Genomic DNA, 14,730 nt, shown 5'->3' with positions numbered 1-14,730 from the left:
GGGCAAGGAGTGCTATCCCCACCCCCGCCCTATCCTCACCAACAAGGATGAAAAATTCCCCATCCCCATCTTTGCGGGGGGAAATCATCCCCATTCTCACCCCATTCAAGGCATATCACTATGTGGATTGGGGAAATGGGGAAAATTGCCATCCCTAATCAGGTATAATCGGTTTTCTCATATCAAATTCAAGTCCAACCCATGTGACTTAAGTGACGTTGCTTTATATATGCTTCGATTAAACCGATTAATTATTAATCATTGACTAATTACTACAAATAAATACAATAAAAATTATTAATTATTGACTAATCAATAATTAGTCAATAATTGAGTCATGTGGACTCAGGTTAGGCCCACCCAACTTGCACCTCTAGCTCCTTTTGCTTCAATTTCTTTGAACAAAGCCCGTGCATCATATGGGTTTGAAAATTAATTTTAATAATACTGAAAATTACCGTTTAATATTACTGAACTTTACTATTATAAAATTAAAAAACTAACAAAACATTTGAAACTTAATTATTACTATTTTAAAATCCCCTAATCCATTTAAAATAGCAAAAATCAACATTAAATAAAAATTTAGTAAAAGTTAAAATAGTTTGATAAAAATTAAAAACTAATGCAAGTAGGAATTTCACAATGCTCCTTCTTGGAGTACAACTTGGGTGGGTTGGGCTTGGGTTGATCCTAAGTCTCAAACCTCGAGCTCAGGCTTGGCCCAACTCAAGGTCAAGCCCAAATTTATCAACCTAAGCTTAATCCAACACATCTCGAATCAGGCTTGGGCTTGGATGTATTGAGCTTTGTAGCCCAATTTTCAGGTATAATAAATTGATAATATGTAGATATGCATATCATAAAATGTTGGACATGCTCAAATTGATTGGGTTAGGTTGGGTTCAAGCTACCCAAGGGCTCAACCCAAGCCCAACTTGTTAAGCCTGAGTTTTTTGGCCTAAAGCCCAAGTTGAAGTTTACAAGGTCAAGCCCAACATGGGCAAAATCTCTGGTTGAGCTGGGTCAGGCTCAGGTTGGGCCCACCCAGTTGCACCTCTCGCTCTTTTTGCTTCAATTTCTTTTAACAAAAGCCGTGCATCGCATGAGTCAATTTCTTTTTATTTTACTTAAAAAAATGAGAGAGAGAGAGAGAGTCAATCTCACCGAGTTCTTTTTGTAGGAAAGTAAGATATATCCAAGTCCAACCATATCTTCTCCAACAGAGGATGATTGTATCTAGGAAATATATATCCAATTATATTATCCTCTCCAAAACCCTTGGAGTTCCTTTTAGGGAGAATGACAATTCAGCCCAGGATCAGATTTTTTAGGCCCAAAGTACAGTTGGGGTAGGTGCTAGCTCGGAATTGATGACAATTCACAAGTGGGCATTGATGTATAAAGTGGGGGGTTTTGACATTTTGAATATTTATAGATCTGCAGTGAAATTAGGAAATTTGCATTGGACCTGTTCGTACTTTTCATTTTTTCTATTTACTTTAAAAAATTAAAAAAAAAAAAAGAGAATTTCGCGGGATTCATTGTTGGAGTTGGAATTGTATTCTTTGTTATCTCGGCTTTTTTATATATATAGGGTACTTCCACTCTTCATAGGTTGGATTTTTCTTGGCTCATTCAAGGAGCAATTTTTTTGAGGATTTTCGAGCTCTCAAAAGTTTAAATATAACTTTTTCCAATGATTTTTCATCTACTCTAAGAAAACATCCATCGGTTATCCATCTACTTTGCCAATGCTATGTTTGATTTTTTTCTGTTGTTTAATTTATTTTCTTGATTTTTTTACTAGAACTTCTCATTCAACCTTTGTATAGTTAAATTGGTATAAGTGATACTTGGTTATATAAAACGGAAATCTGCAAATATCTTGTTTGGATTTATAATTACAGTTCCACTAATTAATTTAGTTAGTCAATTAATTTAATTTATTAATTAATTAATAAAAAATAAATGTTCAAAGTAAAAAATAATACAACCATATGTGAATTCTACTTTTTTCTAGTGTTTTTAAACCACCGTTGACTCAAACAGTCAGACCGTTTGGCCCAGGAACCATTCATGCTACCAATTTTTATTCTCTAATCCTTAGCCAAAAACAGTTGAATTGATCAACAACCTGCTGACCCATGCAGTGGAACTGTCGGCCCATTCAATGGATTTTGGTCATTTTATTTTAATTACTTTTTTTATTTTTAAGTTGGAACAAGCTGTCCATTTGAACAGAACAATTGAACCATTGACCTAGAAATCGGTGTCCAGAAGTTTCAATTCCGGGCTGGTTTTTAAAACCTTGATTTTTTTTCTCTTGTTTACTTGTATTTGATACACAATTTTTTTTTTCTTTTTATCTTGTATGTGTTTAGCTATCTTATCAATTTGTTAGATTTTTTTTCTATTGATTGATAAGAATTCATTACAACTAAAACCTACTACAACTCATATTATCACACCTACATCTACAGCTACCATAACCATACATCTTCTCCCACATTATCTAAACAATTTTCATAAGAGGATGAACAAAGCATTTTAACCATTCAAAAGTTCCTAACTCTTTTTTATAAAAAAAAAAAAAAAAAAAAAAAAAAAAAAAAAGTTCACACTTTGCTCTTATTTTGAATTCAAACATATCTTAAAATCTATGATTATTGTCATTTTCAATGCAAATACACTAATGTATTTTTATCAACTTGCAAAGCTGAACCCAAGTGTATATATGCACTAAACCGGCATTTGCATTAAACATTATTAACATTTCTATATTGAAGATTTAGTTGTAAAGAATTTAGACAAATTTATACGCATATATGAACACTCAAAGTCTCAAAACATGTATTTACATGACCATCAATTAAAATTATAAAATTATATTTTGCATACACCCAGGGTGTTTCAAGAGAGTTGCGGGGTTTGCTCCAAAATGGGATTAGGAAGTCACAAAGTGAAATTTGCGGGCTTTGCTCGGATATTGAGAAGTCACGAGGTGAATTTATAACGGCACTCGAGATTTCCTACTCTCTCTAGCAGAAGATGTGACTATTACAGTCAAAAGTACGACCTCTATCGCTATTATAGACGACAACTTTGTCTGTGCAACTTTGGATTGGTGGCCTACAGGCAAGTGCAACTACAACCAGTGCCCTTGTGTTACGGGATAGATGTACAGTAGAAGTGGAAGTGGAAGAAACTCATGCGACGTCCAAGGGTATCAGACCGTGACACTTGGGCAAAGGCTGGAATTCTCAATTTGGTAACCTAACCTACTTCTCTCTCTCTCAGTTTCTCATGTAGTATAAACCGAAACGAAGTTATCATGATTGCAGGATTTAAATACAATTCTCGATAACGCTGTCAAGGGTAAGTAGATCATTACATGTAGCTTAATCCCGTCGATGTTGCCTAAAAACCCATTCGACAGACTCGGCACTCGAGCCGGGGTTGAGTGTTGATGAGTCCAACAAGAAATGTGTATTTCGTGACGTGGGTTTGGATTAATTTTTGGGAACTACTGGTTGATTGATTAGCTTTGTTTTCTGGTTCTGCTTGTTATATACAATTACACGTCACAAGGGGGACGAAGAGGGAAAAAAAGAATAGAAAAAAGGGATTTATATTCTTTCACATGTAGCTTATGCATACATCTAAACAAACAACTTCCTGCTTGATTAGATGATCTTGATAGATTTTCATTCTCACTATTAACACTTATGAAGTTTTACTTTGCTAGTTTATTAATTGACTAGATTAAATTTTCAGCTTTCAATTCTTTGAGGATAAGAATTGGAGGATCATTGCAAGATCAGATCTTGTACAAGGTAGGAAATGCGATTAAAGAATGCCCCAGCTTCAGCAATGATACCAAGGGGTTGTTCGGATTCAGCCAGGGTTGCCTTACAATGGAAAGATGGGACCAGATCAATAGCTTCCTAGGACAGACTGGATGAATTTTTCATTCCTAAATAGCTATCTTCTTTACTTCTTTTATTTCTCTTTTGCCAGAAGTCAGAACAAAATTAGAATGTTTGTTTTCAACTTTGTTTAGAATTTTAGCTCAAGTGGCATATTATCTCACGGTTGCAGAGCTTTGTTGACATTTGGGTTGAATGCCCTCACTGGGAGGAAGAAGGTATCCGACGACAACAATCTCTACGTGGGTAACTGGAACCCAAAGAATGCTCGTGATTTAATGCGATACACCATCTCCAAGGGATGCAAGATTGATTCATGGGACTGGGTAACTAAGATCTTAATCCGAATTTGTACAATTTGACATATTTCTCTTTTATATAATGTCATCGTCTTTTAATTTCATCAGGAAATGAGTTATGTGGAGGCGGGGTTGCTGCAAGAATACTGCCTGACCAGTATGCAAAGGACGTAAAAATTCTCAGACGACTTATCAATAAGTTGTACAAGGATGCCACAACACGACCACAGCTACTGGCTCCAGGAGGTTTCTACTTTCTATGATGAAGAATGGTTCTCGGTCTTCCTTCAGGCTTCTGGACCTAATGTTGTCGATGGAGTAACCCACCATATTTACAACCTTAGCCCAGGTATCTCTTTCTTGTTTTCTCAACATAGTTTTCATACTACATTGAAGCAGAATGGGGTATGACTGAAGTGATAATGCAATTTTGTATCCATGGATGAATGATTTTGGTTTTTGATGGAAAATTATATTTCTGGTATATATACAGGTAACGATCCTGCATTGCTCTCCAAGGTCCAGGATCCATATTTTCTTAGTCGGATAGCTCAGACATACAAGGACGTTTTAACAACCATCCAGCGCTTGGTCCTTGGTCATCTGCTTGGGTTGGGGAATCTGGTGGAGCATACAACAGTGGAGGCAAAGATGTATCACATACCTTCGTCAGTGGCTTCTGGTGAGGATTGATTTTCCTTTTTTTCTCATTGAAATGAGACAGAAGCTTCTAGCTATGTTTTTCCATTATTACAGTGGACCAGTGAGAATTGTATGAACCTGGTGTCTCAATGGTATTGTTCACGAACAGTTACTTAGATCAGCTTGGTATGACATCAACCTTCAATCACAAGGTTTTCTGCAGACAGGCTTTGATTGGTCGAAACTATGCTCTCCTCGATACTACCTCATTTATCCCCAACCCAGATTACTATGGGTAGGTATTTCATGCAAAATCTACCTCTAGAGAGCTAATCCATTGCTTGATTATTGAAGAAAAAAGAAAATAATCATTTCTTCTCTTATATTTTTTTACCCATCCTTTTATTTATTTTCTGCTACCAGTGCTCTTCTTTGGTACCGATTAATGGGAAGGAATGTTCTTTCAACAACTCACAATGGCTCCCCTTACTTGTGTGTATATTCTCATTGTTCAAAGCATCAGGTAACACTTAATCTGAACTTCAATGCAACTTCTCTAGATTTCCTTCAAAATTATTTTCTTTTGATATTTTTGGAGTTCTAACATGAAAAATTCAAATATCCATTTGCAACAGCCGGGCATAACTCTTCTTCTGATTAATATGTCCAATTCCACTTCCTTCAATGTTTCTGTGGTCAACGATTTAAACCTGTACCCACTATCTCAAAACAAGCAGAGTTCAAAGGCTCAAAGTGGACAACAGAGAGAAGAGTACCATTTGACTCCCAAAGATGGTAATATTCAGAGTGATGTTGTGCTGCTGAATGGGACGCCCTTGGTGCTCACAGAAGATTCAGATATCCCACCTTTGAATCCCATTAAGGTTGATCCTTCTTCCCCTATCAACATTGTCCCTGATTCAGTCGTCTTTGCCACCCAAAGATGGTAATATTCAGAGTGATGTTGTGCTGCTGAATGGGACGCCCTTGGTGCTCACAGAAGATTCAGATATCCCACCTTTGAATCCCATTAAGGTTGATCCTTCTTCCCCTATCAACATTGCCCCTGATTCAGTCGTCTTTGCCACCCTTCAAGGCTTCAAGGCTCCGCCTGCGGTTAAGAGATTATTTTGGACATAGATATTAGGTTTTAGGGTTTTCTTTTATTTATTTTGTGAGGCTAAGTTTTGGGGGCTGAAAAGGGAGAATGGAAGCCCCATTGAAGTAAAGTTTTCCTTTTTTTATTTAAATACTAGGAAGTGTCTGTCAATGTCAAAGCATATTTTGCATTTTGCAGAGTTACATGGTTTGAAATTAGATAGTTGTATTTACAGAAAAAAAAAACGAAATTAAATAGTTGAATCAAATTTCATAACAGTGAGCAAATATGAAATCCATACACTTCAAAGAAAATAAGCATACCAGTTTTACCAAAAACAAATTTGCATCAGCGTAAGAAACAATGCACCCCAGAATCTCAAAAAGCTTTCTCAATAAACACTAGGTTTGGAAACCACTAGGTACATTGAGTTGGTTGTGAGCTTGCACTAAAAATATATATATAGAATACAATACACAAGTATAAGAGCTTATCTGCTAAAGGGATTAATGTACAAGAAAGTCATACACAAGCTGCAGCCTCAAAGTGGGGGAGTGCAACGAATGCAATGGACAAGGGAGCAACAGATATAGGAGATTCTACATCGACAAGAACAGGATCCAATGCAGGAATGTCTCCATTCTCAGTAAGCTCTAACGGAGTGCCATTTAAAACCATGGTTTGGCTTCGGATCTGCCCATCCATTGGGGTTAAACGGTATTCCTCTCTCATAGTTGTGATTTCCGATGCTCTCCTTCCAACCCATGAAACTGTTCTCTTCAGACCATGAATGAAAGAGCCTTTTCTTTGAATGGTCTGCTCTCCTCTTCGTACATTGATGTTGATATCATTTTGGACCGTGATTCTAAAGTCTGTCTGGTTGCTTAAATTGATCAGGAGGAGAGTTATCCCTGCCTGCAACAAGACCCCAACTAATATAAGTATATAACCAAGGGATTAAAATAATAATGGTAGTCCTCACCTTAAGTTGATTATGGACTTCCAACTATGTGCTTGAGGCAGGCTCAACAAAACCAACTAACCTAATCTAAGTTAAATTTGGTGGGGCTGGTTTAGATGCCATTATGTTTACATGTACGGATAAAATATGTAGGCATATTCGATGAATTTTTGTCTGATTCAGGGTGGGAAACTCTGTATAGTTTTATGGTTGTCAATGGATTGGATCATGATCTAGTAAGTTTCCCTAATTCACCTAATTAGGAAACCTTTTGGTAAATATAATTAGACACTTGAACAAAACCTAGATATCCTACGGAAGTAAATGGATTAATTTGGGTCCAGGCATATCTGAGCTGACAAAAGATATAATAGATAGAATCCATTTTGGGCACCTTATGTATCCAGAAAAATCATGGGCATGATGGTCGTGGTTGGAATCAAAATACTGGAAATCGGAATCGGATCCATAAGATATGCACAACTCCCATGAAGGATTGGATTGGCGTCCAGTAAAGAGAAATAGGGTTTGGGGTTTTTGAGTCACTTGTCCACTTTTGCCGGCTGGAATGTGATTCTCATTCCCAGGGGGATGCCAGAATGGCCATTCCCTCAAATGGAGGAACGCTATTCTACCAAGAACGGAAATTGGAATCCCATTCTGCCCAACCGAAGTGCTGGAATTGGAATGGGCCATTCCGATTCCAGACCCCTACTCCTGCAAACCAAATGGACCCTAATTCTTGAAATTCAATGGGATTCATCACATTAGGAAGTCTATGAACAGAATATGACCAGACTTACTCTTCCTTTTGAACAATGAGCATAAACACGTAAAAATGGCGATGCATCACTATCAACAGTAAGGACACTTTTCCCCATTAGCCGATGCCAGAGAAGTGCACTGTCATAACCAATCCATTCAACATTAGCAAAATGTTCAAATTTTATTGTATCATTCAAGAATGTATATAGCCTTAAATTCTCTTGCCTATAAAAGTCAGGGTTGGGAACAAATGTGGTTGCGTTGAGGAGACCGTAGTTCCCACCAATTAAAGTCTGTCTGCAGTATGCTCTTGTATTGTATTTGGATGCCATTCCAAGCTGGTCCAGGTACCTAAGTTTCATGCATATATTTGTGAGGCTAGCAGGATAGAAATATCCACTCCATCCCTAAAAATGGGATGGGAATGTATAAAGGCCGAAAAGGATATTAGAGAACAGGGTTACCAGAAGCTGTTTACAAATGTATTAGATACTAGACGGCCACCACTATTGTAGGCCCCACCAGATTCTCCAACCCATGCAGAAGCCCATGGACCATTTTTTTGTATGTTGACCTCAAGATCTCTGAATGTTCCAGAAATCTGACTTAAATAATGAGGGTCCAATATCTTATTCACAAGATGTGGATCAACACCTGAAAAGAGAGGTCATAAATTACAGATAGTATTGGTAAGAGGTGCTTAAAGGCACAATAAACTATTGAGGCAGTACACATGTAAGGGTACACTTTTTCGGAGAAAATAAGGTGCAATTTCAATAAAAATGCTCTTTCATAGAAGATGTTTACTCTCATCCAATTGTTTCATCTAAGAGGTGGCTGAGGTGGGACAGGTTAGTCATTATGAAATAAAGCAGAATGATTTAAAAAATTACAAACAGTAGCATCAAGTATACCTTAATATCATACAAGATAACCACAAAAAATTAAAGCATTACATAAAAACCAATAAAATATTATGCATTTATTTTGTTTTTAGATATTAGAATATTAATATGGCTCTTCTTTTCAAAGCATCACTTTTGTTGATTCATTATTATCGTCTGATTAAATGAATAACTTGGTTTCTATGAACTTTGAGATTCTTTTCAATCAGAGCTTTTTTCAATGCAATTTGGATCTCTAGAGAAACGGATAGAAAATTATATCATTTTTGTTTTTATAGGTTTTTTAAGATGTTTATTTAACTTGAAATTTAAAAATATGTCGAATTTTCTTTGAAAACAATACCCTAATAAACAGGGTAATGCAGACCTTTAATTTAAAAAATCACTTTACACTTTGGTAGTAATTTGATAAACTTGTATATACAACAAATGGAGAAATTCGGTAAAATCTGCATCCCTATATAAATTATTTTGATAAATGCATTCCTATTTAAAATTAAAATGAAAAATTAATAACCAAAGAATAGGAATGTTTTTGGAAGTACATGAATACTTGCACAGATTGGAAATGTGGACTTCTTTGACAGAACAAGTAGCATGGGTATCAACGAACAAAAATTTTTCGGCTAAATAAAGAAACTTCCATTAATGGCTAGAAATAAAAATTAGGGTAGACCCTTTCCCCATATGTGATTATGTAAAGTCTGTTTTTCCACAAATCAATTATCTAATGGTACCAATCATATAGGTTGGAGTCCATTATTAAAATAAAATCAGTGAACATTTGTTTTAAACAATTTTTTGTATATTCTATGCATAAATTTTATGTTAGATAAAATCACTCATATTGTCATACTGATTTTTATAAATAGAAGGCAGACTGTATGTTGCCTCACATACCAGGACCCAAATTGTAAATGTGATGTGTGATAACATTCACCACATCTGTCCCAGAAACCTGAAGAAGCTTGGCATACCAATCCTGATTATAAAATCCTCCTGGTGCTAAAAGCAATGGTCTAGAGTCGGATTTCTTGTATAACTTATTGATGATAGATTTAAGGTTGATCAGATCTTTCCCATACTGCTCAGCACTTACACTTGCGCCAACCCCACTTCCACTCAATTCGTTTCCTGGTAGAGAGTAAACATGGAGTAGAGGTGAGGGAAAATAGGATGAGAAGGAAACTTAAAAGGTTTCACTTATAAATCATACACTACCAAATTCCCATGAATCAATTTCATATCCTTTGGAAATGGTGTATTCTATAAAATCTTGAGCATTACTGGAGTCCCAAGCACCTCCCCAAACACCCTTTCTGATTTGGTGTCTTCCATAAAGTGCATTCAGACCAAATGTCATAATTGCTCTGCAACCATGGATTTTTAGATTCCATTAAAGCATTGAGTAGAATCATGAGGATGGGAAGCTCTCCTGTAAAAGCATTAAATGCCCAAACAGATGATGGTAGAACTTAAGTTCATACTTGATTAATCAATAAAAGGAGATCTGCATTTTGTTTAACGTTTCCTGAGTTTGACCAGAAACCAGAATAACAAAAATATACAGTATAACAAATACTTCTCTGTTGACGAAAAGATCTTCAAAGAACAGCTCTCATAAAACAACTATAAGAGATTCCAAAAGAAACAAGACAGAATATCCAATGGCCTAGACTCTGAAAAAAGAAAAAGGAAGGGGTATTGCAGATTTATATTATTTCATTATACTGGGTCTGAGATCTTTGATGTAAAGCACCTTCCCAATAAGGTGGTCATCACACAGAATATACAGTTCTGACCATAGCCTGCAGAGCCAGGTCTATTTGTATCACATCCCTTCCAAGAAACGTTTTTTTTTTCCAAGGTCTAGCATTTCTGCTGCTCTTGTAAATGGAGGAAAGCCCCTGTACTAGAAATCTGATTAAGTTGGAATACATCTTATGGCACCAAAGTTTCAAAAAGAATGTTTGTAGACTTCAAAAGGGTTTAGATTTTTCAAGTATCTACTAGGTCACCAGTTTCAGCTGACTAATATAGCCTTGCAAGCATTGGAAAAAAAAAAAAAAAAAAACAGATGTAGTTTCCTTCTTTAGCCACAAACAAAAATAGTAGGATCAACTATCGGTTGCAAACCGTAAGAAATCAATGAATAAAATACTTGTTTACCTATTTCTTAAGAAGCTAAGTGTTTACTTCCAGCTTATGAATGAACTTAGAAGACATAACAATTAAACGGAAAAGAAATTAATATGCAAATGCAAATCCTTACCCTGTTTTATTGAATAAATGGTTGATTTCATCCCACCTATCCATGTTCAAGCAACCCATTGAAAATCCAAACAGCCCATCTGATTTCTTTTGAAATGGTTGACATGGAGAATTCAAACTCCCTACATTATACACAACTTGGTCCTGCAAAGAGCCTCCAATTCTTATTCTCAGAGGATTGAAAGCTGCACACCATAAATACGAATTGGAAGAGTATTAGGTGTCTGAAACTGTCCTGAAGAACTAAATACACCATAAATATCATGAAAAGCCACAGACAAGTAATTGGTGATGCTAACCCAATAATCATAACCACAAACCTTGAATGGCGTTAGCAAGAGAAGGATGGGACAAGTCCTGGAAAGAAAAACAGCAAATAAACTATTATTAGCTGGAATATTAGACAGATGTCTTGGTCTTACTGAAAGTAAATCATAACTTGAAACAGCAAAGATCTAAGTTGAACTCATACCAGATTAAGAATAGAAGACTCTCCCCATGGGCATTGGTTGTAGTTGCACTTATCATGAGGCCACCAATCAATAGTAGCACAGATGAAATTATGGTCTGTTTCAGCTATAATTGTAGACCCCTTGACTACAATTGTTGCATCTGCAGTCTCTTGAGCCAAAATCCCCGGAAGAGAGGCAAGAAAGAGCAAGACAAAGAGATGGGAAGCCATTCTAAGATCACTACAACAGTTCCAGCTACGATGCGACCAAATTAAATGAACTGCAACCAAAAGAAAAATGACTAACAAATGAAACGGCTGATCTTAACATCTGATACACACCATCCTCCGTTTCTACCGACAGAAGTAAATGTTATGCAATTTGAACTTGCGAATAGATAGAAAATTGAGTGTACAGAACCCGAATTCTCTTCCTTACGACCAGATCACCGTATTAACCAGTCAAGAACAGAGAAGTGGTGGTTCAAGAAGCAATAAAAGCTGAAAGAGAAGAGCGGAAAATGAAGGCATTTTTGCACCAAAAACCTTAAGCGTATCGTTAATAAAAGAAATGGATCTTGAAATTTGATCTATAAGCAATTCAGAACGACAGAAATTATGTCCGGTGTCGGTGCCTCTACTAATAAAATATGTAAACTTTTATCTGGGTAGTAGTAAAATCAAAGCAGCAGTGTTATAAATTGGAACGCTTGGTGAATGAACAAAACAAAAAAAAAATAAAGTCATAGCCCGGGATAAGAGATTGAGCTCTATACAAATCAAAAGAAGAGAAATTGTATCTTAAACTTATAGTTGTATTCGATAGCAACAAATCTCTCGCCTAACTCAGAGCTCCCAACAAAGGATAGTAACTTTCAAAGAAACTCAAGTGGAAAAAACCAACCTTCATTGAGTCATTGACCATACTTCAGCACTACTAGCGTCGGGAGATCACATCACATCGAACCTGGGACTGGTCCTTCTGATTTTCTGAAGGACAACAGAGCTTAACGATGGCACGATTCTTGCTAGAAAAAAAGGAAGTTTCTCTAGTGGGTTTGCTTTGCTTCTACTCTTTTCGTCACCAACCATAACAATTACAACAAAGGATCAAGTCAGGTCAGGTGAAAAGCAACAAGCAAGTCGCTGTCAGATTCATCGTGTCGGCATGAGTTCCTTAGCTCTTTGGCACCGAACGGTAAGCTCTTTTTTATAGAAATATTCGTCGATACTACTACCCCAGAAAGACTTTCAGAAACCAAGCGTGGTACATTTGGTGCAGTAGGTAGAGAGAGAGAGGTTGTTTTCTTTGCCTTGGAAGATTCCCACCTTTTTAGAAAACAGGGGTACAGCCTGCACTGTATTTTCTATCCTCAGTAGGACAAGAATTAATAATTTAATTAAATTACATAGATGTTTTTTTTGGTGGTATAAAGGCTCTAAACTTTTTATGGGTATACCATTGGTATTGGGAGATGAAGAGGATCAGGACATGTTTGTAATTTCTTATCATTTAAAGATATGTATATTGAAATTCATTGTTTACCAAACTCTTAAGACTTAAGAGTTAGGTATTCCTTGCTTGAATCCATGAATACTCCTGTCACTTCCATACTTTTTTTCTTTCCATCCATTCTTAGCAAGGTTAAAAATATCGATATGTCTGATATGTTGGTATGGGTGTATTGGGTAAATCAATATTATTTTTTTGTCTTTTTATTTTTTTCTGAAATTGGTTCAAAGGGTTGGTTTAGGTCTCCTCCATCCCCTGAATCAGTCAGATCCCCAATACACCCACTATAGGGACATATCGGTGAAGTCTCGGAACAATACGTATCAATCATTACGGGCTAATACATATCAATACTTTAAACCTTGATTCCTACTACTATTACTACAACAATAAAGTATTTTTGTCCATTAGTTAGAACTTGGTGTATATGAAATTTATTTTAATGTTTTTTCATGTTTGGAAGAAAATGAGATGCTTTGATTATCATAGAGGTGGACCAACTCCTTATACCACATTTACACTATTTGTCATGTTATATTTTATTGATTTATTCAAAGACAGAGAGAAAAAAAAAATCAATGTATTAAAAACCAGGTACAGGGGTCATTCAGGATGGGGTACTGGGTAGGGTGAGCATGGGTCAAATGGTCAATTCAATTTTGATTAATCAAAATTGAGATTTGAGAAGCAGCCCAAACTCATTTCAGGGATACCATGGTGCCTATACCATGTATAGCACATGGTTAGAGAAGCCGATTAAACAAGAGCAGTCGACCAATTTAGGGAAAACCAGCAATTTTGTATATGCTTGATTATTAGATGAGGTTGGTGATCTTGCCATTGTCTCAGTTTAATCACTTGATCAGATTAACATAACGCCCAGCTTGGAAACTCCACTACGTGATCAACCAAGAGATCGTCATGGTTTTCAAACCACCGTTGATTCGAATGGTCAAACTATTCGGCTTGGGAATTATTCAAGTAATCGGTTTCATTTTACTCTAAATCTGATCTTTAGCCATAATGTTGAATCAGTCAATAATTCATTGACCTACAACTGATCCATCAAACTATTTAATAGTTTTTTATCATTTTTTATTTTTAATTATTTTTATTTTATTTTTAATTTTTTTTATCAGAATAAACCATCTATTTGAACCAAAAAATTAAATCATTGACCCAAAAACCGATGAAACAGAACGATTTCATGACTTATAAATTTTGAGCCGATTCTGCTCAACGCCGAAAACCTGCCATAAATAGTTCCTTATATCAATTATCACTTATCAGATGGCTCATGGTAAGTTCAATTATCTGACGACTAACACTTACGTTGACGAACCGTGACCCAAACCACTTCAAGGACAGCCCATAACATAAAGCATAAGACAGATATGAGCAACGTTAACGTACAATTGCACTAGCCAAATAAACTGATACAATGAACAATGTAAAAACCAACCTAAGTTTAGAGCCCGGATCTCTTAAAATCAAAGTTTGTGCATTCAGCCGCACATCAGGAATATCTTATGCATTTAAGATCTTTGGGTCAATTAATATTACCCTCTCTGAACTTTCATTTGCAACAAAACCCCTGAACTTATACTTTACAATAAATATCCCTGACCATCAAATCAGATGATGTTAAATTGCAAAAATACTCGCCTGAATTTTTTTTATTTTCTTTTCTTCACCCTTTTCTCTTAAACTCTAATTGACCCAAAAATACATCTATTTTCTCTAAACATAATATGTTAATTACCAAAATACCTATTTAAACTTTTCTTATTTTTTCTCTCTTTTTTCTTATACCCTATTTAACCTAAAAATACCTCCATTTTCTCCAAACAAAACCAACTAAAATAATAAGAATCATTCTATTAATATAAAAAAAA

At 35.9% G+C, this 14,730-nt stretch overlaps 1 protein-coding gene and 1 pseudogene across 2 annotated transcripts; one reads left to right on the top strand and one right to left on the bottom strand.

Annotated features, from left to right (window-relative positions):
* Positions 1-4,118: 4,118 nt before the first annotated feature.
* On the top strand, positions 4,119-6,244 carry LOC148854416 (heparanase-like protein 1; annotated as a pseudogene). The gene is made up of 6 exons (XR_016094826.1): positions 4,119-4,255; positions 4,337-4,577; positions 4,722-4,910; positions 5,040-5,165; positions 5,294-5,393; positions 5,506-6,244. The product of XR_016094826.1 is annotated as a heparanase-like protein 1 (transcript).
* Positions 6,245-6,345: 101 nt separating this feature from the next.
* On the bottom strand, positions 6,346-12,809 carry LOC148854415 (heparanase-like protein 1). Its single transcript, XM_088941043.1, has 10 exons — positions 12,227-12,809; positions 11,344-11,603; positions 11,192-11,228; positions 10,873-11,056; positions 9,822-9,970; positions 9,501-9,734; positions 8,160-8,349; positions 7,921-8,046; positions 7,734-7,833; positions 6,346-6,884 (listed from the first exon to the last, which is right to left on the bottom strand). The coding sequence occupies exons 2-10, from the start codon at positions 11,551-11,553 to the stop codon at positions 6,492-6,494; spliced, it is 1,623 nt and encodes a 540-aa protein (XP_088797169.1). The 5' UTR covers positions 11,554-11,603; positions 12,227-12,809; the 3' UTR covers positions 6,346-6,491.
* Positions 12,810-14,730: the final 1,921 nt, after the last annotated feature.

The sequence above is a fragment of the Nelumbo lutea genome, chromosome 4 (assembly GCF_056320005.1).
Source record: "Nelumbo lutea isolate HS-2025 chromosome 4, American lotus-T2T, whole genome shotgun sequence".
Taxonomy (NCBI): Eukaryota; Viridiplantae; Streptophyta; class Magnoliopsida; order Proteales; family Nelumbonaceae; genus Nelumbo; species Nelumbo lutea.
The sequence above is the reverse complement of the archived record's forward strand: the minus strand, read 5'-3'. Positions and strand labels throughout refer to the sequence as shown.

Coding starts and splice junctions, on each gene's coding strand:
- LOC148854415 (XM_088941043.1), bottom strand. CDS start 11,553: ATGGCTTCCCATCTCTTTGTCTTGCTCTTTCTTGCCTCTCTTCCGGGG. Junction 9,971..10,872: donor CATTTATTCAATAAAACAGG/GTAAGGATTTGC, acceptor CCATGGTTGCAG/AGCAATTATGACATTTGGTC. Junction 7,834..7,920: donor CCCAACCCTGACTTTTATAG/GCAAGAGAATTT, acceptor TGGTTATGACAG/TGCACTTCTCTGGCATCGGC.